The sequence below is a fragment of the Lepus europaeus genome, chromosome 8 (assembly GCF_033115175.1).
Source record: "Lepus europaeus isolate LE1 chromosome 8, mLepTim1.pri, whole genome shotgun sequence".
NCBI lineage: Eukaryota > Metazoa > Chordata > Mammalia > Lagomorpha > Leporidae > Lepus > Lepus europaeus.
In genome coordinates, this window is record NC_084834.1 from 13,656,164 (window position 1) to 13,680,684 (window position 24,521).

Below are 24,521 nucleotides of genomic sequence, written 5' to 3' on the forward strand. Positions count from 1 at the left end.
TTTCCTGTAGTAAAGTTCTGGTGCCAACCAATTTTCTAATTTGCTTTCATCCAAAAATGTGTTGATTTCAGCTTCACCTTTTTTTTAAAAAAAAAATTTTTTTATTTATTTGAAAATCAGACTTACACAGAGAGAGGAGATGCAGAGAGAGAGAGAGAGAGAGAGAGAGATCTTCCATCCGATGGTTCACTCCCCAATTGGCTGCAATGGCCAGAGCTGCATGGATCTGAAGCCAGGAGCCAGGAGCTTTTTCCAGGTCTCCCACACAGGTGCAGGGGCCTAGGGACTTGGGCCATCCCAATGCTTTCCCAGGCCACAGTAGAGAGCTGGACTGGAAGTGGAGCAGCCAGGTCTTGAACCGGCACCCATATGGGATGCCAGCACTTCAGGCCAGAGCGCTCACCCACTGCACCACAGCGCCGGCCCCTCAGCTTCACTCTTGAAAGGTACTTTTGCTGAACCTGGAAAGAATATCATATTTCTCTCTCTACGCCTTGCAGATATCCCACTGTGTTCTGATCACGATGCTTTCTGATAGCTTGAGTGATCCATGGTGACTGTCTTATTTGCCTATTTTTGTATCCCTGCTTTCAGGATCTGTGCTCCTTCTCTGACTTACAGTAATATGACCACAATGTGCCAAAACATGGTTTTCTTTGAATCTATTTTGTTTGATATTTTCTGAGTTCCTTTAATTTGTAACTTTTTAAAAAAGATTTATTTATTTACTTGAAAGTCAGAGTTACACAGAGGGAGAAGGAGAGGCACACACAGAGAGAGGCCTTCCATCCACTGGTTCACTCCCCAGATGGCTGCAACGGCTGGAGGCACTCCGATCCGAAGCCAGGAGCTAGGAACTTCCTCCGGGTCTCCCACGTGGGTGCAGGGCCCAAGGACTTGGGCCATCTTCTACTGCTTTCCCAGGGCACAGCAGAGAGCTGGATGGGAAGTGGAGCAGCAGGGACTTGAACTGGCACCCATATGGGATGCCAGCATACAGGCAGCGACCTTACCCGCCATGCCACAGCACCAGCCGCTAATTTGTAACTTTTTATTTTTGTCAAATTTGGGGAAATTTCACAGTGAGTGCAAACATTTTTTCCTTCTTGTAGGCAGCAAATAGATGGGTTTTGTTTGTTAATCCATTCAGCCAGTCTGTGTCTTTTAACGGGGGATTTGAAGGCATTTACATTCAAGATGACTATTAATAAGTAACTACTTTGCCCTGCCATTTTCCCAAAAATATTCCTGTTTTTTACATTGAATTTCCTTTGAACTTTTACTGAGGGATTTTCTTCCTTTACCTTCTTTTGTAGTGATGACCATGTTTCTGTGTGCAACACATCCTTAAGCATCTTTTGTAGGGCTGGACGGGTGGTGATAAATTCTTTGAATTTCTGTTTGTTATGGAAGATCTTTATTTCACCTTTGCTCAAAAATGAGATCTTTGCAGGCATAATATTGTTGGATGACATTTTTTTTTCTTTTAAGCCTTGGAGTATATCTGGCCATTCTCTCCTTGCTTGTAGGGTTTCTGATGAGAAGTCTGCTGTGAGTCTAACTGGAGATCCTCTAAAAGTACTGTGGCATTTCTCACATGCACATTTTAGAATCTTCTCTTTCTGTTTTACTGTGGTGAGTTTGATTACAATGTGGCATGATGAGGATATTTTCTGGTTATGTCTATTAGGAGTTTCGTGTGCTTCCTGTACTTGGATGTTGCTTTCTTTCTCCAAATTAGGGAAGTTTTCTGTTATTTCATTAAAAAGGCATTCTAATCTTTTCTCTCTTTCCATGCCTTCAGGAACTTCTGGAACCTGTATGTTGGGTCACTTTATAGTAACTTGTAGATTTCCAACAGTGTTTTTTAGGTTTCTAATTTCCTCTTGTCTTTGGTTTCATTGTATAGTTTCCTGTGCTTTGTCTTCCAAGTCTTATATTCTTTCTTCTTTTTTTTTTCTATATGCAGAGTGGGCAGTGAGAGAGAGAGACAGAGAGAAAGGTCTTCCTTTGCTGTTGGTTCACCCTCCAATGGCCGCCACGGCTGGTGCGCTGCAGCCGGCGCACCATGCTGATCCAAAGGCTGGAGCCAGGTGCTTCTCCTGGTCTCCCATGGGGTGCAGGGCCCAAGCACTTGGGCCATCCTCCACTGCCTTCCTGGGCCACAGCAGAGAGCTGGCCTGGAAGAGGGGCAACCGGGACAGAATCTGGTGCCCAGACTGGGACTCAAACCTGGTGTGCCGGCACTGCAGGCGGAGGATTAGCCTATTGAGCCGCGGCGCTGGCCCATATTTCTTCTTCACCGATCCTGTTGTTAAGGCTCCCCACTGCATTTTTAATTCATTTTATTCAATTCTTCATTTCATTTTGATTTCTCTTTAAGGTCTCAATTTCATGGAGGAAATTTTCTTTCATGTCCTGTTCAGATTTCAGTAGTTTGTGCATTTGTATCTGATAACTTCTGTGTAATCATGATCAACTTTTAAACTTCATTTCTTCTGCCTCAATGTATTCACAATCTAGTATTGAAGGGTTTTACTCTTTTTCAGGGTGTCATGTTGTGTTCCTTATTCTTGTTTCTTGAACTGGTGGGTTTGTTGTTTGGCATGTGTGGAGATACTCGTTGGTTTCTTCCTTTTCTTCTTCTTTTTTTTTTTTTTGTCTAGTGGATTTTATCTTTGTACTGTGGCTCTGTAGATAAGTGGAATGTCTACTTTCAGTGAATATCTAGCTTGTAGTTGGTGTGGTCAGGGAGCTCTGTTCAGTTCTCCGGGGTTAAGGGCATGTCTGAGGTGATACACCCAGGTTTGGCACAGTAAATCATCTCTCTCTCTCTTTTTTATCAGAAGGGAAATTTTTTCTACTCAGCCGAGCTCTTCTCCTTAATGGAGACCAGTGCCTTAGCGCTAGCCCCAGTGGCTATAATATTCATCCACTCTGTCCCAAGGAGCACACAAAGGATCTGTGCAGTCCTCAGTGTAAGTTCAGATTCCCCAGTGATGTCTCTGTCCAGGTAACCAGGAAGCCGTGAGCATGTGGAGTCTCCCAGTGTGAGTGTCCAGAGTCCCAGCCTCACCGTGGATCCTGCCTCACACCCTCAGTTTTTTTCACAGTCCCAGTAGAGAAGCCTCACACAGTCACAGGTTCCTATCCCCTTGTTAGTTCTTCCCACCAGTCAGGGGTCTCCACTCGACTAGTTGCTGGGCATGGACACCAGGTGGCACAGCTGTTACATATGTCCAAAATGGCACCTGCTCTATTGGCTTGTTACAGAATGGCATTGTAAAGTGATTGGGGAGAGAAATTGTGTCCATACTTTTTTTTTTTTCTCTTATAGCTTGGAAGGTACACTATCCCCGTTGGGGCTCAAAGCCAAGTTTTCTCTAGGCTCTCTTTGCAGCTTAATCACCAGTGCCTTGGACTACTACTACTACTGTATGGTCTCACCTCACTTTTCAATGCCAGTGCGTAGGCTCTGGGCTGCTGAGCTGGCTCTCGGCTATTGGAGTCCCAAGTTGTGGGCATCCATGCCATCCATGGAAGGTCCACCATGTCCCTCTAATTTTGGTAGAGTTTCCTCTGGCATTTTCTCCCCAACTCTTCCCTGAGACTACACTCTCTCCACTTTTTAAAAACTATCTTCCCCTGGACTAGAGCAGTAAGCTCTAATTTTTTCAGTCATACCTTTCTTCCTTCTTCAGACTGGCTGTTTCCAGTTTATGTATTTTCAAATTTGTTGTCTTCCTATTTGCCATCTCACTTGTGCTTTTTAGTCCACCCACTGCATTGTTCTTTCAGATATTTTTCACAGCTAAAGTTCCCATTTTGAAATATCTTCTGTTTTTGTGCTGGGACAGCCTCTACTTTTTTTTTTTTTTCATTTTCAGCACATTTGTTTCAATGTCTTGGAGCACATAGCTGCTTTTGTTTCATAATATTCATATGAAACTCTTAGAGATCTGGTCACATTTCCCTAGGCTGTTATATATCAAATAACATCTCATATGGAAAAGAAATGAAACTCATTTCCATATTTTCTAATTATTGAATAGTTATTTAAATTACATGCTTATAAGCATCTCCATCTATTGTGTTCATAGAGAGAACAGGATCAGAAAAGAAGGCCCATATCCTTGTACTGCTTATTTTGCATTTAATGATTTCCATATACCATGAAAATTCATTATGTTACAAACCAGATAAATTGGAAAAAGATGAGTAAGCCTTTAAAAGAGTTTTTTTTTCCTTAAAAAACTCTGTAAAAGTGTTCATATACAGTTTTAAAATTCTGTGGGTATCTCAAAAAAGAACTCAAATGTCTAGAATTTTCAGCCTTGAATTCTGGGTTCATGGAATCAATACATTTTGACAATGAAAATCTAAAAAGGATGATCTGACTAGGAGAAGGTATTCCCTACATAGTGGCTTACAGAGCAAGAATGCCTGTGAGAGCCAGTTCTTACTCTCATTTGATGAGGACTGAACATATGATATGCAAAGAAATCAATCTAAACATAAAAACACAACTCATCAAGAGAAGGAGAGAGACTAACTCCTTGTTGAACTATTCCCTGCATGATGGAGACTCTTTGGGTGTTGGGCTCTTTCTGAATTGAGGTTCTTTCTCTTTGGGCCTTAGCAGTTATATTTTTAGTACCATAACTCCTCTATTAGAAATATGTTAATTGATTGAAATTCTTTCTTCTGGCTTTGTGTTATGTAAAGTAATAAAAATCAGTTATCATTAAGGTTTGGTGCTTCATATGTATTTTGCTTTGTCATTACTCAAACTTTACTCTGAATCCAAGAGTTTCATAATTATGTAATCATATACTTTAACATTCTCCTGTATTAGCAGTTTTTTCTTCTTTTCCCTTTTACAGTCTGGAATTATAACAGTTACCAATTTAGACACCGTGAATGACGTTATCCATATGGCACTACCAGTGCTAGGATTAAGTGTAAGTAATCTGAAAGATACTTTTAGTTAGTTAAATAACAACTTTGGTTTTTGAGATGAATATGTGTTCCCCTTGATCCAGATACATGCACACATGCTTACAGTGCATATTTGTAAAATACAGTTCCGGGCAAAGATACCAATCGTAGGCAGCAATATATTTTGTCCCAAAACCATGTGCACATGTGGGAATGGAAAACATCGGAGATATATTTGTCTATGTATGGGTATTGCTCTTCTGTTCGGATTTTAAATTTCATGTGAACTGAAAGCTACAATTTAATGAAATTGGAGTATAATTTCAGATTGCTATTGTCATGTATTTTATTTTTGTGTATATATACACACACACACACACACACACAAATATCTTACGTGCTTCCTAATACGAAGGTTATAAGCTTGTCTGTTGGGTTGCTATTTCTGTATATTCTGGTTTCTCCAATCCCACACCTATCATCTCAGTGTACACAAACCTAATAGACATGTCTAGTTGAATATTTTTTTTAATTTTTGAGGGTCAGAGAGGACAGAGATAGCAAGAGAGACAGACAAAGACAGAGAGACACACAGAGAGGAAGACACAGAAATACATAGAGAGGGTGCTCCCTTCTGTTGGTTCAATCTCTAGATGCCCACAGCACCTAAGGGTGGTCTGAAGCTAAGGTCTGGATCCAGGAGTACAATTCAGGTATCCCACGTGGGTGGCAGGGACCCAGTTACTTGAGAATTCATAGCTGCTTCCCAGAATGCACATTAGCAGGGAGCTGGAATGAGGACCTAGAACTTGGATTGGAACCCAGCTGTTGTGGCGTGAGTCTCAGGCATCTTAAGACCACCATGCTAAAATCTCACTCCTTGTAAATTTTGACATGAAGAACACCTGCATAAAAGCCGTATGCCTTAGATGCTGATTCAGGGAATGATATATCTGGTGCCTCTAATAAATTATTAAAGAGCAAGATAAGAGTTGAATGAAAGTTTGCTATTTGGGGAATGTGTGTGCACACCACATACATGTCTTTTTTAAAAACTTCTTTTATTTGAGAGACATAGACACACAGAAGAGTTTATGTCTATGGTTTCCCTCGACAAGTGCCTACAGCAGCAGTGGAGCTGATGCCTGGAGCTGAGAACTTAATCCAGGTCTCATGTGTAGATGATGGAAAGCCAGCTAAATCCACTAAAACACAGCATTCTTCAAAGAGACCGGAGATAGCTGAGAGTGGAATGATCAGGATTAGACTTCCCTTTACTAGTGAAGTGGCATAAATATGAGTCCTTATTCCTTAGGTCACTTGGGGTAATAGCATTGTGATCCTTGTCAAAAGTCATATGGCATGAATCTGGGGTGTAGTCTTGGAGGCTCAGAGAGGGACCGAAGTTACTTTGGTCAGTCCTGTTAACTCGAAGAGCATTGGCACTGGTCCCAATTATTTTCTTCTTTGGAAATGTAGAAACGCTAAAGAAATACATCCTTGATCTGGCTAAAAAGCCCATGAGAGTTTCTCAGGCATGGAAAGCCAAGACACTGTGGCAAAAAAAATGACCTAAATGGAAGATCTCTGTGAGTGAGATCCCAGTGGAAAGAACAGGCCATCAAAGAAGGAGGCACCTTTCTCTGAAGGGAGGAGAGAACTTCCACTTTGACTGTGACCTTGTCTAATAAGGCCGGAGTTGGTGAACCCAAGAGGCTTCCATAGCCTTGGCAGCTCATGACAAGAGCCTCTGGTGATTACTGACGTCATCAATAAGAGTGTTATTTGTTAAATCAATAATAGGAGTCACTGTGCACTTGCTTCCCATGTAGGATCTCTGTCTTTAATGTGTTGTACTATGTGAATTATAAGACTTATCTTCAAACAGTACTTTATGCTTTGTGTGTCTGTGTGGGTACAAAGTGTTGAAATCTTTCTTAGCATATACTAAGTTGATCTTCTGTATATAAAGCGAATTAAAAATGAATCTTAATGAAGAGTTGGTTGGGAGAGGGAGTAGGAGATGTGATGGTTTGCAAGTGGGAGGGTGGTTATGGGGGGAAATGCTTTCAAAATTTATATTTATTAAAGTTTTCTAAAAAAAAAAAAAAAAGGAAATACATCCTTGAAGTATGCCCTGACAAAGACTTGTGATGCTTAGTTCTTTTTGTCTCTTAGGGCTCAGAAACGGACTACCAAATGTGGGTCTATTCAAACCAGAGAAAGAACTCTTACCCACTCATTGGTAAGTGTCCAGCAAAATAAAAAATGAAATGTATTGCTTCAAAACGGTAACTATTAATTTCCAGACTATGCATTGTCTGTTCTTAAGCTTAAATATCTTTACAAGGGAGAAAACAACCTCATGTAGTCAGTACTCATTTATAAAATTAATTGCCAAGTGTGTACTCTACCCCGGGTGCCTGACAACATATCTTCATACAGCAATTTAAGTTGTAGTTGGAGAAGAAACTGAAGTTTTATTCTCTGCTTTTCCATGTGGATAACACAACTGTCTTGGAATAGTCCTTTTTTTTCTTTTTTATAATGAAATGAAAATGGAGTTGAATTTCATCTCTCCAAACATTCGATTGATGCCTATATACTGGTTTGTATTCCCCTTTTCTATTTCTTGTCTCATAGGTAACCTCTATTTTTAAGTCTTGCAAAATCTGTCACGTCTGTGTCCAAGTATACCACTCTCCCTCCTCCTTCCTTTCTTATTCTTTCTTTTAAGTTTTATAATAACATACTTTCAGTTTACTTTAAAATTATATGCTTAACCCTCCACTAAGTAAAAATTTTACCAATAGTAAGAAAGAACAACAACACTGTTCTAAATAGTAGAGGATCAGATTATTATTTACAGACAAGGGCTTTAAACAATAATCACATCTCAAAATGTGAATTTTTCTCATATACATTAAATTTTTGTACTCTGTTTGGTACCAGAGATCAAGGAAAGCATATGATATTTGTCTTTTGGGGGACTGGCTTATTTAACTAAATATAATGGTTTTCCAATGCATCCCTTTTATCGCAAAAGACAGAATGTCGTTCTTTTTTGTGGTTGAATAGTATTCCATAGTATGTATATAGCACATTTTCTTTACCCAGTCATTGGTTGATGGACAGTTGGGCTGATTTTATATCTTAGCTATTGTGCAATTCAGCCACAATAAACATGGGGGTACAGATAACTCTTTCATGCACTGATTTCATTTCCCTTGGTAAATTCCCAGGTGTGGGATGGCTGGGTCACATGATAGGTCTATTTTCCTGTTTTTGAGGAATCTTCATACTGTGTTCCATAATGGCTGTATTAACCTACATTTCCACAGATGTGTATTAGGGTATCTTTTTCCTACGTCCTCACAAACATTTCTTGTTTGTTGATATTTGCATGAATTCCAATTTAATTAAGGTAAGGTAAAACCTCATGGTGGTTTTGTTTGCATGTCTCAGGTAGCTAGTGATCCTTAGGATTTTTCATGTGTCTCTTGGCTACGTGAATGTCCTCTTTTGAAAAATGCCTGTTCAAGTCCTTTGAGCATTTTGTAGCTGGGTTGCTTGTTTTGTTGTTGTTGAGTTTCTTGAGCTCTTTATAGATTCTAGATCTTAATCCTTTATCTGCTGTATAGTTTTCCAGTGTTTTATTCCATTCTGTCATTTGCTTCTTCACTTTGTTGAGTGTTTGCTTTGTAGAAGTTTCTTACTTTGGTGTAATCCCATTTGTGTATTTTTGCTTTGATCTCCTTGCTTCCAGGGTCTTTTTCAAGAGGTGTTTGCCTATGCCAGTGTCTTGCAGAGGTTCTCCAATGTTCTCTAGCAGTTTGATGGTATCATGTCATAGCTTTAGATTCTTGACCCATTTTGAGTTGACTTTTGTATAGGGTATATAGCTATATAGGTAGGGTTCTTATCTCATACTTCTGCACATGTATATCCAACTTTCCAGCACCATTTGTTGAAGATACTGACCATTCTCTAGGTATTGATTTTAGCTCATTTGTCCAAAGATCAGTTGGTTGTACATGTTGAATTGGTTTATGAAGATTCTATTCTGTTTCATTGATCTATGTATTTATTCTAGTGTCAGATCCAAGCTGTGTTGATTATCAATGCCTTGTAGTATGATTTTTTAAAAAAATATTTATTTATTTATTTATTTGAAAGTCAGAGAGAGGAGAGACAGAGAAAGAGAGAGATCTTCCATCTGATGGTTCACTCCCCAGTTGGCCGCAATGGCCAGCGCTGTGCCGATCCAAAGCCAGGAGCCAGTAGCTTCTTCCAGGTCTCCTATGTGGATGCAGGGGCCCAAGGACTTGGGCCGTCTTCTGCTACTTTTCCAGGCCATAGCAGAGAGCTGGATTGGAAGTGTAGCAGCCGGGTCTTGAACCAGCATCCATATAGGATTCCGGCACACCAGGCCAGGGCGTTAACCCACTGTACCACAGTGCTGGCCCCTGTAGTATGCTTTGAAATCTAGTATTGTGATGCTCCCAGTTTTGTTTATGTTGTTTAGTATTGTTTGAGCTTGTTGGGCTCTCTGGTGTTTCTATATGAATTTTAACATCATATTCTTTAGATCTGAGGAGAATGCCTTTGGTATTTTCATTGGATCACATTGAATCTGTAAATTTCTTTCTGTCATATGGACATTATGATGATAAGTCTTCTGATCCATGAACATGGAAGATTTTTCCATTTTTCTCTGTTTTCTATTTCTTTCTTTAATGTTCAATAATTTTCATTGTAGAGATCTTTCACCTTCTTGGTTCAATTTATTTCAAGGTGTTGACATTTTTGTAGCTATTGTGAATGGGACTGATCTTACAAGTTCTTTGTCAGGCTTGGCATTGTCTGGGTACACAAAGTCTATTACTTTTTTTGCATTGATTTTATATCCTGCAACCTTACCAAGCTCTCTTATGAGTTCCAGTAGTCTGTTAGTGGAGTTTCTGGTTCCCCTGTGTTTGTGAGTGTGTGTGTGTGTGTGTGTGTGCATGTCATCTGTAAACACATATATATTTATTGTGAAATTATGCCAAGAAGTTATTTGAGCATGATTAACAATTAAGATAATCACATTCAAACTCCTAAAAGGTTTTCTGATTAACAAACATGTACAGTTCAGCCATTCTTTTTGTTGAATTTTCTAGCACTTCATCTTGAGGTTGTTGATAAAAACATTATACCCCTCCTAAAAGAGTTGTTGAATTAACCTATATAAAGAAGAAACCATTCATGAATCATCATGTGTTTCAGTGTCTCTCATAGAAACAAGCCCCGGAAAGGAAAGGAGGCGAACCATTTGTCATAGACTTTGTAATATAATGCTGGTGATTTCTATGAAAATCATACAATATTACTTACCGGGGCAATCTCCCTATTCTTCTTTCAACAGTCATGTAAAGAAACTAATGTGTAATTTATAATGTTTTCAAGTCACTTACAAAATTTGAAAAACAAAGTTTCTGTTCTTTCCGAATGTACTTTGTCAGTCTCAGAATCCAGGAATTGCTAAATACATCTGAGGACAAAAGCCAACCACCTATTTTATGATGTTTTTCCTTTTTTTTTTTTAAGGGAAAGGGTTTATTGGAGAATACCCTACAGACCAGAGTGAAGGGGCGGCGAAGGAAAAAGAGGAGACTGTAAGAGAGAGAGACAGAGAGGAGAGAGGAGGGAGGAGAGAGGCGAGAGGATGAGAAGCCAACAGAGCAGGGAGCAGAGCCAAGAGAGCATGTATTCAGGAACAGGCCCTTTTAAAACTTTGCCTGAGGGCGGGCAGGGAATCCCATTAGGATGGGGGTGGAGCCTGGCTCAGGTAGCTGGGCTGTGCAGCCACCTGGCTAAAACTGCACCAGTTTCCTAACATTCCCCCCTTTTGTTTTTTATAAAGCAGGATTTCTATGGGGTTACATTAGTCCCAAAAGCCCAGGGAGGGTAGAGGGATGATGATCTGTCTTTAGAGCTACTTCCTGCTGGCATGGGGCGATGTCTCAGGCTGCTGTCTCCTGGGTGGGGAGCCGAGTATCTTCCTGTAGCAGCATTTGGTTGACTGCCTGGTTGTTGAAGGCCTTTCCTTTGTTCCATTATAACTTGCTGTAAACACTTAGACACTGTAGTATAAAAGACAGGGTTGAGAATAGTAACCAATGATCCTAAGAGTAGCATTAACCATTTCATAGAGGAGAGGAAATTGAGGGGGGGGTCTCTGGATCCTTGTGGGGACAGTTTGATGGATGTGGCTTAAAGCTGGTCCCAGCCAAGACTGGGAGAAAAGGCCACTTAGCTTTTGTAGGTAGCTGGGCTTGTCTGTAGAGAAATTCTGAACAATCATACAACATTAAGTGGGAAGAGGACCATCAGTACACACAGGTTGGGAGTAGAGCCATTGGTGGTAGAGTAGATGCTATAGTTGCAAAAGAATGAGGCCCAAGTGGGCCTCTGATGTTTTTCCTTAATTTTGACATCTTTGTAACAAGATAGCAATAGAGATAGTGTGAAAATCAAATACTGTAAATGAATTTATTGAGTAGATGTCATTTGTTTATGTCAAATGTTTTTTTCTGGAGGATGATTTGGACCTGAACAATAGCATGCATGGTGACTGGCTCTAAGAAATCCTAAGAGTGTATCTGTCATTGGTGACCCCTAGCAGTCATTATGGACGTGTGTTTAATATACTCTCAGTTCCTGATCATCTTTTTCTGTCCTGGTTATGCTGATGGTTTGGTTTTATTAATATTGCAGTGATAGAAGCTTCTTTTACCATGAAAGAGACAAGGTGCTATAATTCGTGCTCTGAACAGAGTATTAATGTCCCATGAAATGGAAAATTTAACTAATATGTCAGAAATTGAAGAAAGGGAGCTTTCACTTTGTTGTTGAAAAGAAAATCCCTTTGACAGCACAGAATCATGAAAACATATTCGAAGTTTAGTTTTTGAGAGGCAAAAATAGAAACAGAATGTTAAATTGCTAGTTCTATCCTTAAAGGTCCACAAAGATTGGAGGTGTCCTAGAGCAAGGAGCCAGAAGGCAGGTCATCAATCCAGTCTTCCACGTGAGTGGCAGGAACATCAGTATTCAAGACAACAGCTCTGCATCTTAGGGTCTGATCTGCATTTGCAGAGAGATTCAGTCAGGATCCATGATCAAGGACCAAACCAGGTGGTTCCGTGTGGGACACAGGTGTCTTCATGGACATCTCAATTGCTAATACCCAGCAGTAGCAGAGGATCTTTGAGAATTTCTTGGGTTGCCAGCAATTTAAAAATGAGAGAGGAAAGCAATGACTGTACATGTACTCTGTGAACATCAGTTGGTAGGATGGCTCTGGGTCTCTAACACTCTGCAGCACTCCCTCAGCTAGTTAGCTGTGAGGGGCTCCCGAGAGGGCCCAAGTAGGAGGGAAGTGTAACAGCAGACTATGGCCCCAGTGCTCTTGAGAATCACAGGCTATAAAACTGACAGAGAAATGAAGTCTCTTTTCATGATCTAACATCGTGGGCGAGAGATTCTAGATTACAGCAACTCATGACATATATGGCCCAATCATTTAAAAAATGCAGACCACTGATGTTTACTCATATGAGGATGGTAAGTATGGAAAGGGGTGGAATCTGGTTGAAATTGATCACATCTTTTTTTTTTTTTTGTGAGGTGTAAAAATCTAGTTGGAGGCAGATTTTAGGAGGCCTTATACTTTACAACGGAAATAACAAGTCATCAATGTGTAGTGCACTGAGGGATCTTGGTCTTCTAAGCTAGGCAATGGGTTATTACTTCTGTTTGCATTGAAAAGGTCCTCTGCCTAGGTACCTGCTTTATGCAGTGCCTCCCCAGAGAGAGCACACCTGATGCTCACTCCCAAGACACAGCTCTCTTGCTTGCAGAAGCCCCAGGAGAACTTGAGCTGTCCACGGTGGTGTACCCACACTGACAACAAGGCATGTTTGATCATACCTGTCACCATCAGCCTGATGTATATTGAGATTTTTCTCTGCCTAGGGTATGAATGTCCATATGCTATTCAAGCAAGCTACCATCGAGCTGCTCTTCATAATCATGAACCGGGGAAGTCCACCTCCACCCTGAGCATGGAGGATCCTGTTCTGGACATCTTGTCTTATGGAGGGATCCAGTTCGTTTTGAAGCCCAGGCACGTGGCTGAAAGGCCGCGCCGCTGCGGTAAGTCTAATTTCCAGCAGGGTTCTGCTCTCTGCTCATCCATGCATTCCTGAGAAAAAATTCATGACAGAGAGCTGTTCTCTATGAGGGAGGAGGTGTGCATAAGTACAGGGACCCCCACCACGCTGCTCCTCTCAGAAAGGAACCCACTGCAACATTGTTGAGAAATCAACTGTAACAAATACTCACCAAGAACCAGGCTTAGAGAAACTGTTCAAAATCAGAACCCATCTCACTTCCAGGAGGATTGTGGTGGTTCTTCTACATTAGAACTTTTGTCTCCTCTGGATACCCTGAGCATTTGCTCCATAAAATAATGCATGCACAATCCTATGTGTCTCCAGAGAGAAGTTTCTTGGGGCCTGGCATCATGGTACAATGGGTTAAGCTGCATCCTGCAATCCACATCAGAGCATTGGCTTCAGTCCTGGCTCTCCCAGTTCTGATGAAGCTCGCTGGCTTTATCAGAATGTGCCCGGGAAGGAAGCAGAAAATGGCCCAAATACCTGGGTCCTTTGTCTCGCATGTGGGAGACCCAGGTGGAGTTCTAATCTCCAGCCCTATCCCTGGTTGTTGTGGCCATTTGAGAAGAGAACAGAGTGATGAAAGATGTCTTTCTCTGTGTGTTATTCTGTATTACAAATCAATCTTTACAATGAAGAGCATCAGGTGTGAAGGCCTGGAAATGAAGACTAACCATTCCAGAGGTTACCCCTGAATCTGGAGTGAGAGCAGGAAGTAATCAGTTTACTGCATGCCTTAGACTTACCTTATATGGAAGATCTCCAGCTTGGTGAGAAACTGTGGCGTTGAATTTGGATCTCTTCTGGCTTGGGCTGAAGTGGCTAGGGGGTTGCTTCCTGAATTGATCTCTTCATTATGCCCATGGCATGCTGACTTTCTCCAGGCTTCAGATGCATATCTAGACCAGACATGGACTGAACAGTTACGATCAGGGATGTTTCAGCTTTTTGCTTTCCATTCTCTCCCTACTTGTCAGTATTCTTTTGAGAGACCTTTCTCTGAAGAACAGTTTTTAGTAAGGTGGGAAATATTGTGGCAAGAATATAATAATTTCCACTGTGAATGGTGTTCATACTTTTCTTGTTGTGAGGATATTCTGTGAGTTCTATAGCTTATAAATGTGTTTTTGGTTGTAACTTGTGAGCATATAGCAATATTCTATAAATGTTGCTCCTATACAAGATTGTAAATCTTAACTTTTTAAACATCTACAACCCCCATTTGGGCAAGAGAATGCCACCACCAGAAGTATCACCAGGACTGTCAGAAAGGCTCAGTGGTTTTGAAGTGAGCTGGTTGAATTACGCAACGTGTCTCATGGAAAATGGCTGCTGTTTCCATTGGTCACAGAAGCAGCATGCGCTCTCACTAAAGAATGTACCTTATGAAAGCCTCAGCTAAGCACCGAAAGTATTTTTGTTTGAGAAAGATTGTAATGGCACTCATCTCTCTTTGTTCCCATATGTTCTGGATGTATAGATTCATATCAAGGCATGGAGCATGATGCTTAATTGCTTAGCCGTGTGACAACTAAGTAGTGGATTATGTCCCAGTAGTTTTTTAAATAATGAAATCAGGTGAGTCTTAGGTGCACCAGGTTGCACACAAGTTAAACCATGTATTCTTGCCTGTTTTAAACAAAAAGTTGGATATGGTAGTATGTATGAGCAGCCTCCTGCATTTGAGATGGCATTTGCTTTTTTCTTGTCTCCTTTTAAAATGGTGGAATTTTGAATGCTTGGTGTTGGATTTCTTTGTGACTGCATGCTCTCTGGAGAGTACTAACTAACCAGAAAGAGAATGGAGATAAAGTTTACTTTAGGGTGAGGAAACTGATGTGTCGGATCCTTTACACCATTAGATTGTAAATGATTATAGAAGAAAGCAATTTTCTTCAGGGTTGTGATAACTTGTGTGCCATGCTGAGTAATACATTATATTAGTGCAGTGAGGTGTAGATAGCATCATTCTTATACAAGTTGAGTCAAAGGGAAGTCCCAAGAATTGACTAACTGGGCTGGCTGATGAAGTGGCACATCTTGGAGCCTATCCTGGCTTCCTCAATGATACAGCACCATGAGGATTGCCCTCCGTTGTTTGTCTGATGGTGATGCATTCAGGGGCCCAGAAATGCCAAGAAGATGGCTGATGAAAGATATTTGGGGAGGGGGCCGATGGTGTGGCACAGCGGGTTAAAGCCCTGGCCTGAAGCGCTGTCGTCCCATATGGGCACCAGTTCTCATCCCGGCTGCTCCTCTTCCGATCCAGCTCTGTGCTATGGCCTAGGAAAGCAGTAGAAGATGACCCGAGTCCTTGGGCCCCTGCACCCATGTGGGAGACCCAGAAGAAGCTCCTTGCTCCTGGCTTTGGGTCGGCATAGCTCTATCCATTGTGGCCATCTGGGGAGTGAACCAGTGGATGGAAGTCCTTTCTCTGTCTCTACCTCTCTCTGTAATTCTGTCTTTCAAATAAATAAAATGAATCAAAAAAAAAACCAGATTGTTTTTGGCAATTTCCCCTATCTGTCTATCACACTGCACCTTGACTCCTCTGGTGCCTTTTATGATATTCAGCATAAATGGGTCATTTAAGAAGAAAAGTTTAGGTGCCTTCTTAAGAAAACGTGCACAGCTGAGCAGTAGATATTCCAAACTCATGTTTTCTTTGGTGATTCTCTTGTCTGTGGAAAATTCTTCTTCAGCATTCACCTGGCAGAGCTTGATGGGTAGCTAAAATATAGTCTGTATAGCTTGGCAGGGTGGCACAAGGAACAAGGCCCCATGGGATCCTGCCACTCGTTTGGGAACCAAGTGAAGAAGGTGGAATCAAGTCACCTGGGGAACAGGTTAAGCTTTGTAACCCTGAAGAGTGAGGGAGGGAGGCAGAGGCTGGTGGAGTGATATCAGGGAGCTTGTGTCATGAAGTGCAGATCTCTTTGATGGGAGTGAGTTGCTGGTGGTTGGGCATTCAGACTACCAAACAGGAAATCTCATAGGGAAAGGTGACTTAGCATGAAGTAGATTATGAGACTCCACTTAGTTTGAATGTCAACTGTATTTTTTAGCTTTTCAAATGAGTTCTGACACCTGACTCCACTGGGTAAACTTCAGAGGATGTGTACAACTCAATGTGAGGTGTCTCATTATGCAAAAAAAAATAAAAAGCAAAAACTGTAGGTAGCACTGCCAGAATTGAACCTGAGCAGCTTCCTCAAGTCTTTATATTTCATTTCTGGTTGATTAATTGATTGTTTGATTTGAGAGACCATCACACACATGCCCAAGAGAAGGAGGGAGGGAGGGAGGGAGGGAGGGAGGGAGGGAGGGGGAGAAGGGAGGAGAAGGGAGGAGAGAGTTGAGATGAGTTTCCTATCCTCTGATTCACTCACTAAATGTCAGCCGTGGCCATGGGCCAGGGACAGAACTGGAATCTGGTATTTATATCATGTCTCCTTTATGACAGGCAGGGCTAGAGCTGGAATTTGGGAACTTATTCCATGTTGTGCTTGTTAGAGGTAGGAACCCAAATTTGTTAGCCATGCATAGTGCCTCAGAGGGCCTGCATTTGCAAGAAGCTGGAATTGAGAGCCAAAGATGGACATCAGGTCCAGATACTCTGATATGAGCCTAGGGCATCTTAACAATTAGGCTAAACACCTGATTCTAACTGCCAGCTTATAGGAAACTGGGAAGAAAAGTTCATGAATGTCACGTGGATGGAACTAGCCAATTTCAGATTGTAAGCTCTTGTGCACCACAAATGGAGCAGTTTCTGTCTTTTCTAAGGGTGGAAACAGAATCTGTCATTGATCCTCCACAGCTAATGGTCTCACTTTCTCCTCAGGCTTTCCCACGAACTGGCTGTCTTGCTGGGGCATTACCAGAAGCCATAATGACGTGCCCCAGGACGCCGCTCCTGCTCTTTCAGTGCCAACATTCCTGAGAGTGTCTGGTGTGGAGGACCTGATGCTCACGCTTTGGGTAGGTACCATTTTGATCTCCTGAAGCCCTCCTGAGGAGTGAGCGTTCTGAGGGTTGGTGTCATCATCCAAAAGTGTTTCCGATGAGGCCATCGTTTGTCAGTCCCTGGCTTTGGCTGACATGCCTTCTGAACGTGACCTCAAAGAAGAACAGTCAGATCCGTTATCGTGGTCTTACTTGAAACGCAACAGGAGAAACAACCGTTCCGTTTATTCTGCTGGTTTCAGCGATGTTACCCAGTCACCTGCTCACACACAGCAAAAGGAATGTTTCTGAATCTCTTTGAGTCGACATCCCCCATGTTCCCCTTTTAGCCTCTTCCTTGAAGTGTTCCTTCATTTCCTTTTTGTCTAGATGACTCGAACTTATAACTCAAGGTCCCTCACTGTGGGTGTGGTTTGTATTTTAGATGATTAGATGGATCATCTGCCATTTATTTATCCTTCTATCATAAGAAATTGTGTCAGAGGAAAGCCACAGAATGTGGCCTGTGTTATTTCCCGGGAGGGCATTTGAGAGTTGGCACATTGATTGTCCAGCACATCTACACGCACTATGCTAGATGTAGGGCATTTTATGCTAGGTGGGGAGGAATGTATCAAGTTAGTTCCATGCTAGATGGTGGCCCAGCCCTTGCAGCATTCACAAGTTGAAGGAGTTGCTAGGATCCTCATCACTGTGACATCATTCATGGATAAAAGGAAAGCTTGAGAAAGGTAATGTACTATGCCCAAGGTCTCATGAAAAGTAAGGGACCTAATAGGTGACAAATTCCTGGAGATACCTGACTGTGACACTCCTGTTCCCCTCTTGGCATGAAGATGGGGCAGAAGGACATGGAAGTCAACAAGTGTGGCAATGAGATTTTCCTAGTTGGGCAAGGTCATCAGTACTAGGAAATAATGAGAACAGCGTGGTGAAACAGGAGAGAGTGATTCACTGAAAGCTTGAAGCAGAGAAGTTTGGTTTAAAAGTTCCATTCCTTGAGAATGAAAATAGGTTAAAGCCAGCATTCAAAACAATTTAGTGGGTGGACACAGATCAGAGGGATGGGTCGAACATGTATTTAGAGACACTGAAACAAATTTTCTTCTCTCACTTCAGCTCCTGCTGTATTAGTTCACATACTCTTCTTTACAGGGGCTAGCTTTTGTTCTGGGCTTGTGGATATGAAATGTCCTTTAATTAGCTTTCCTTTTTCTTTCCCACAGGAGTTGATCCGCCTTATCAAGCAGAAAGGGCCAAAGACAGAGAATATTTTTCAAATAGTTGGTGACCTAAAGTCATTTATAGCCCTGAAGGAAAGATTCAATACAGGAGATAGAGGCGACTGGGGCAATGAATCGCCACTTGTGTTAGCAACACTATTAAAGGTAGGGGGATTCTGGCATCATCTATGCACAATATGGAAGCTGTGTGATGGGTTTCATTCCTCGTGACATCTCAAGAAGAGTAATAGGCCTAATCAGTTAAGCGCCTGAGAAACTGAAAAACACATCAGAATGTCCAGGTTGTAGGCAGCTACTCCCTTCATTGGACAGACTCTGCTTGTTAGATAGCTTTCCCCAGTCTTCAGACTCCATGCTTGCTGTCCTCATCTGAATGCTCCATGCAGAATTATGCTAGCATAGTTCCTAATAATTGCCCAAGCATCTTCCAAATAAACCCTGGTTATTCATATAGAATTTTGGCCAGTACAAATCTCCTGCGTTTGCCAGATTTGACAGTGTCTTCCTAATGACATCAGAGTTTCCCAAAGAAACTTTATTTGAAATTTTGAAAACCATTCTAGGTGTTTTCCACAATAAGCAAACATTGCTTTTAAAATGAATTACACATACACATAAATGCCAAGAAAATTCCATTCTTTCCATTGTCATTCTTTCCCCTGTCTCTTATGCCTTTGCTTCACACGTGGTATCAGGACTCTGCTATTTGGAGCTGCCTTCATTTTGACTACTGTTGGCATCTTATGTTCATTTCCATTGTACTTAAGCCAATACTCATAGTTATAGTTACATAGCAACGAGCCCCAGCACAAAGCTCAGCTTGTAAATCTGACTTTGAAAGTGTTGCAGCAGGCAAAGCTACGTTAGAAGTTTTAAAATGTTGGGCCTGTGTTGTGGCATAGCAGGGTATGCTGGGGGTTGGAATGCTGGCGTCGTATATCAGAGCACCAATTCGAGTCCTGGCTGCTGTGCTGCTGATCCAGCATCCTGTCAATGCATCTGGGAAGGCAGTGGAAGATGGCCAAGGTACTGAGGTTCTTGCCTCCCATGTGAGAGGCAAGGATGATGCTCTTGGCTTCAACCAGGGTCTGAACTGGATTTTGGAGCCATTCCTTTATGTAGGATCTCTCTCTGTCTCTCTTCCTCATTCATGAACAGTGTGTGTGTATGTGCATGTGTGTCTCGCTCTCTGTGCCTCTGCCCATTGAGCACAGAATTTTCTTTTTTTATTTATTTGAAAGTCAGAATTACAGAGAGAGGAGAGGCAGAGAGAGAGAGAGAGAGAGAGAGAGAGAGAGAGAGAGAGAGGTCCTCCATGTGATGGTTCACTCCCCAATTGGCTGCAATGGCCAGAGCTGCACCAATCTGTAGCCAGGAGCCAGGAGCCTCCTCTGGTTCTCCCACGTGGGTGCAGGGGCCAAAGGACTTGGGCCACCTTCCGCTGCTTTCCCAGGCCATAGCAGAGAACCTGGCTGGAAAAGGAGCAGCCAGGCCTCGAACCCGTGCCCATACCATATGGGATTCCGGCACTTCAGGCCAAGGCGTTAACCTGCTGCAAAACAGTGCCAGCCCCGAGCAAAGAATTCGAAAAACCAAGGTGGTGCAAAATACACATGTATTTCAAAGTTATATGGTAAAATCACAAGTATCCAGGTTCATTTCTATGAGGGAAAATTGAATTGTTGGTATTTTCAACAGCTTGAAACAAAAATCTGGTAATGTCGTAATCACTACAAAAAGTATCCTTACATTCTTCGAAACACTCATTACACTTGCTCTTTCCTTACCCTCCATCAATGCTTGGCCACATGTTAAATGGTTACACTTCTGTAATGACTTACAGGCCCACACGTACATCACTCAATCATAAAAATATACACTAGGTTAGACAGTCACATGTTTGTGTTGTTTGTGTTGTACATGAAGTTGATGTCATTTTCCAACAAGATATAGGGTTTACCCCTCTGAGGACTTTGGAGTCTGATTTTTGATAAATACCATGTGAATCACCTGGAGAGTTGGTCCAGGCTAAAAATAAATGCAATCATCGAGTTGAATTTGCCATTGAGCTACCTAGAAGCAGAGGTACAACAGCAAATCGTCTTCACATATTCTCCTTGGCTCACAGTGTGGCTTCCACAACATGCCCCGTCTATTCATCCTGCAGCACAGGGAAAGCCAAGAGAGGACACATACCCCACATGCATGGAAGTAAGTACTCAGCAGACAAAGCTACTCCTGAACCATCCCAGACTTCCACATCATTCAGAGCTCCACACATCTTGGACATACTCCTTGGGAAACAGTCGAAGGCTGTAACTACAGTGGGAGAGTATTGGACACGAGTGACATAGTCAAGGTATAAGAGGGCTTGGATTTTGTCCATTTTCTTCACTGTTCTATCCCCAGTAGTCCAAACTGGATATGACATAAATGACTATTGAAGAAATACTAGAATGAGCGAGCAATGTCTGGATTATGAACACAACACTTACTGAGAGGCATTTCCTACACTCACTGCTATTTAAACGTGTCATGGGCCATATAGTAAGACCAGTGGAAAGAAAGCTAGCAACGGGATATGAACTGGAAATATAAATCCCACCATCGTCTGGTTATATTTGTGAAGAGTTGATCAAGGGCAGCGCCGTGGCTCACTAGGCTAATCCTCCGCCTGTGGCGCCAGCACACCGGGTTCTAGTCCCGGTCGGGGTGCCAGATTCTGTCCCAGTTGCCCCTCTTCCAGGCCAGCTCTCTGCTGTGGCCAGGGAGTGCAGTGGAGGATGGCCCAAGTGCTTGGGCCCTGCACCCCATGGGAGAGCAGGATAAGTACCTGGCTCCTGCCATCGGATCAGCGCAGTGTGCCGGCCGCAGCACGCTGGCCGCGGCGGCCATTGGAGGGTGAACCAACGGCAAAGGAAGACCTTTCTCTCTGTCTCTCTTTCTCACTACCCACTCTGCCTGTGAAAGAAAAAAAAGAAGGCCGGCGCTGTGGCTCAATAGGCTAATCTTCCACCTAGCAGCGCTGGCACACTGGGTTCTAGTCCCAGTCGGGGTGCCAGATTCTGTCCCGGTTGTCCCTCTTCCAGGCCAGCTCTCTGCTATGGCCCAAGTGTTTGGGCCATGCACCCTGTGGGAGACCCGGAGAAGCACCTGGCTCCTGGCTCCTGATCAGCGTGGTGCGCTGGTCGCAGCGCACTGGCCGCAGCGGCCATTGGAAGGTGAACCAATGGCAAAGGAAGACCTTTCTCTCTGTCTCTCTCTCTCACTGTCCACTCTGTTTAAAAAAAAAAAAAAGAGTTGATCAATGAGCTAGTGAAAAGGAAAGTCGAATGAGGCTATTAGGAGAGTATTTTGCCCCAGGGAACAGACATAGTCAAAATGTCCAGTCCTTACTTCCTATTTTATGTGAGTACACGTGTGTATATTTAGTTCATTTGGTTCGGAACCTTTGCTGCTAAGACTTAAAAGGATTAGTCTGAAATCAAAATGTGAAGTATGTATGTTTACATGTCCTCAGTGCATAATATGATTTAGGATGACCCATAAGCAGATCTGTCAGTTTGTACTATTTTACTAAAATATAGGCAAAGAAGACTATAGAGATTTGTTTTATATGTTTGAATGGCAGAGTGATAGAAAGAGACGCGTATGGGTCTGGCAGTGTAGCGCAGTGCATTTACCTACTGCCTGCAACACAGACAACCTATATGTGCACTGATTTGAGTCCCAGCTGCTTGCTTCTGGTTGAACTTACCACGAATGGACATGGGAAGGCAGCAAAAGATGGCCCAAATACTGTGGTCCCTGCCACTCACATAGCAGAGCTGGGTGGAGTTCCTGGCTTGTGGATTCAATGTGGACATTTGCAGAGTAAATTCGTGTATGGAAGATTTCTCTCTGTTTCCCTCTCTCTCTCTCTCTCTCTCTCTCTCTCTCTCTCTCTGTGTGTGTGTGTGTTTCAACTCCATCTTTTACATAAATAAATAAGCTTACAATAACACACACACACACACATGCTCATACAGAGATATCAATCTTCCACATGTAGGTTCACTCCCCAGTTTTTTGCAGTGGCCCAGGTTGGGCTGGGCCAACCTGAAGCCAGAACCCAAAACTTGTTTCAGGTCTCTGAAATAGGGCAGAGCCCCAAGTACTTGGGCAGTTACCCACTGCTTTCTCAGGCACTTCAGCAGTGTGCTGAATCAGAAGTAGAGCAGCCAGGAATTGAAGGGACCCTCTGATATGAGTTGATGGCATCCCTGGCAGCAGATAAATCCACTATGCCATAATAACTACCCCCCAAAAGATGATTGAGACAATAAGATGAGGTTTTTCTTCCCTTCCAAAACTTCTCAGACTCTGAGAAGTCAGAAGAAAGTCAGAAGAAATTGAAGCACCTGTTTCTGCATGTACACAATGGTGGGAATGAGAGGCCAAACTCTATGGAGGTCACAGTTTGAGCGTCTAGAGAAAAAGCGGAGATTAAATGAAATATTGCAATTACATGTTTTCTTTGTAACTTCTCCAGTCTATACTTGCCAACAAATTGATATAACTTCTTTTTTAATCTCTATAAGGATTGCCTTCGAGCCTTTCCTAACACCCTGTTTTCAGCTGACCTCTATGATCAGTGGCTGAATGTTCTTGATGAAGGCAATGACGAGGAGGCCAGAGACATCCAGAGGTGATTCTATATAATTGGTACTGTACTCCAGACATGCCTCAGAAAGCAACCGACATAGTCTGAGAAAAAGATTCTCTTCTGCTCTCGAGCATGAACCACTAAAAGAGTGCACATTGTGAAGAGGGTTCTTGTAGTCCCACACACCACAGCCAGAATCAGAAGACATGTAGACTCTACCATTGTCATTGAGTTCTTATTTCTCCCCAAATAGTGTTGTTATCGAGTTGTTGATATTGTACACATTCTGAATGTATGACATTGGTGGGGAGGAAGCCTGCTGGTGTCAGAGACATGGTACAAGAACAGTTGACCACGGGTCTGACCGTCATACTGTCAGGAGCAACTAAGTGGAGATCTCTGTGTGTGCTTATGGAATTGAAGTCAGTCAAGCACTTTTGTATACATTCATGCCTGGGATGTGTTTGTTCCATCACTACTTTAGACTCTTGGCTTGAGGCAGCATTCTTGCACTATTACCTTTCAAAGAAGGGCAATGCTTTCAATTAATTGCTGTTGAATTTCCTCAGTAAGCTCTCACCTGAGAACATTCTGTAACACAACATCTGTTTTTAATATACCTGTGTTCAATTAGATATTGACAGAGTTATCCCAAGTGAAAACACAGCAAAAAATCATAGGAATTTTTTTAAGACTTACAGCTCCTTTTGTCTGTATTTTCATTGGATTATGTGACTTGTTATAAGACTCCATTTTTTTGTGTTTAGGCTTTTAGCCCATCTGCCCAGAGCTAACGCAGCTGTCCTAAGACACTTGTTTTCATCATTATATGCAATCTCACGTAATGCATCATACAATCAAATGACTACATCAAAGTTAGCTTTGTGCATCACCCCGAGCCTTCTGTGTGTCTGGCGATCTACTTCAACAAGCCCAGCCCTCGAAGGCGAATTGAGGAGAAAGGTAATGAGGTACCCTGTTTGTATGTGTTGAGGAGCACAGTCCCATTGGGAAAGTGAAAGTCAGGATTTGCATTCTGATGAGCCTTTTTTTTTTTTTTTTTTAACCGTGAAGACTTCCATTTTACAGTGTCAGGTCACTTATTCTGTATTGGGAATTGTGGAAGGGTGGGGTGTTATGCAGGAAATTGATAGCAGTGAGTTACTTCTTTCCTATGTAGGAAACAGAAGAGTGATATGACTTAAACATGGAGAGAGAAGAAGCTCATGTAACATGATAGAAGGAAACCAAGTTTTGGTAGTTGGGCAATCTAAGGTGCAATTCTGTCTCTGTCACTGAGAGCCATGCAAACTTGAACCAAGTTTTCTTCATGGCTTCCTGAGCTGAGTGATGGCAGTGGTGATAATAGTGGTCAGTAGTGGTCAGCAGTGACACTGCCTTGTGTGCTTGGGCAAGATGAGCACACTTCTCCTTCCACCAGTGACCTTCATCCACCTGCTGTGGCTCATTCAGAGAAATGTTTGTGTACAATTTCATCTCTGCTAC

General features: G+C 42.3%; 1 protein-coding gene across 1 annotated transcript in view; it reads left to right on the top strand.

The window, feature by feature from the left end:
* Nucleotides 1–24,521, top strand: part of LOC133765216 (rho GTPase-activating protein 20-like) — a 134,362-nt gene that overhangs the window by 22,587 nt on the left and 87,254 nt on the right. Inside the window, exons 8-14 of the mRNA XM_062198877.1 lie at nt 4,884–4,961; nt 7,117–7,183; nt 12,958–13,137; nt 17,005–17,141; nt 18,353–18,514; nt 22,951–23,057; nt 23,783–23,978. Of these exons, the coding sequence (XP_062054861.1) occupies nt 4,884–4,961; nt 7,117–7,183; nt 12,958–13,137; nt 17,005–17,141; nt 18,353–18,514; nt 22,951–23,057; nt 23,783–23,978 (927 nt within the window). The remainder of the gene's footprint in view (nt 1–4,883; nt 4,962–7,116; nt 7,184–12,957; nt 13,138–17,004; nt 17,142–18,352; nt 18,515–22,950; nt 23,058–23,782; nt 23,979–24,521) is intronic.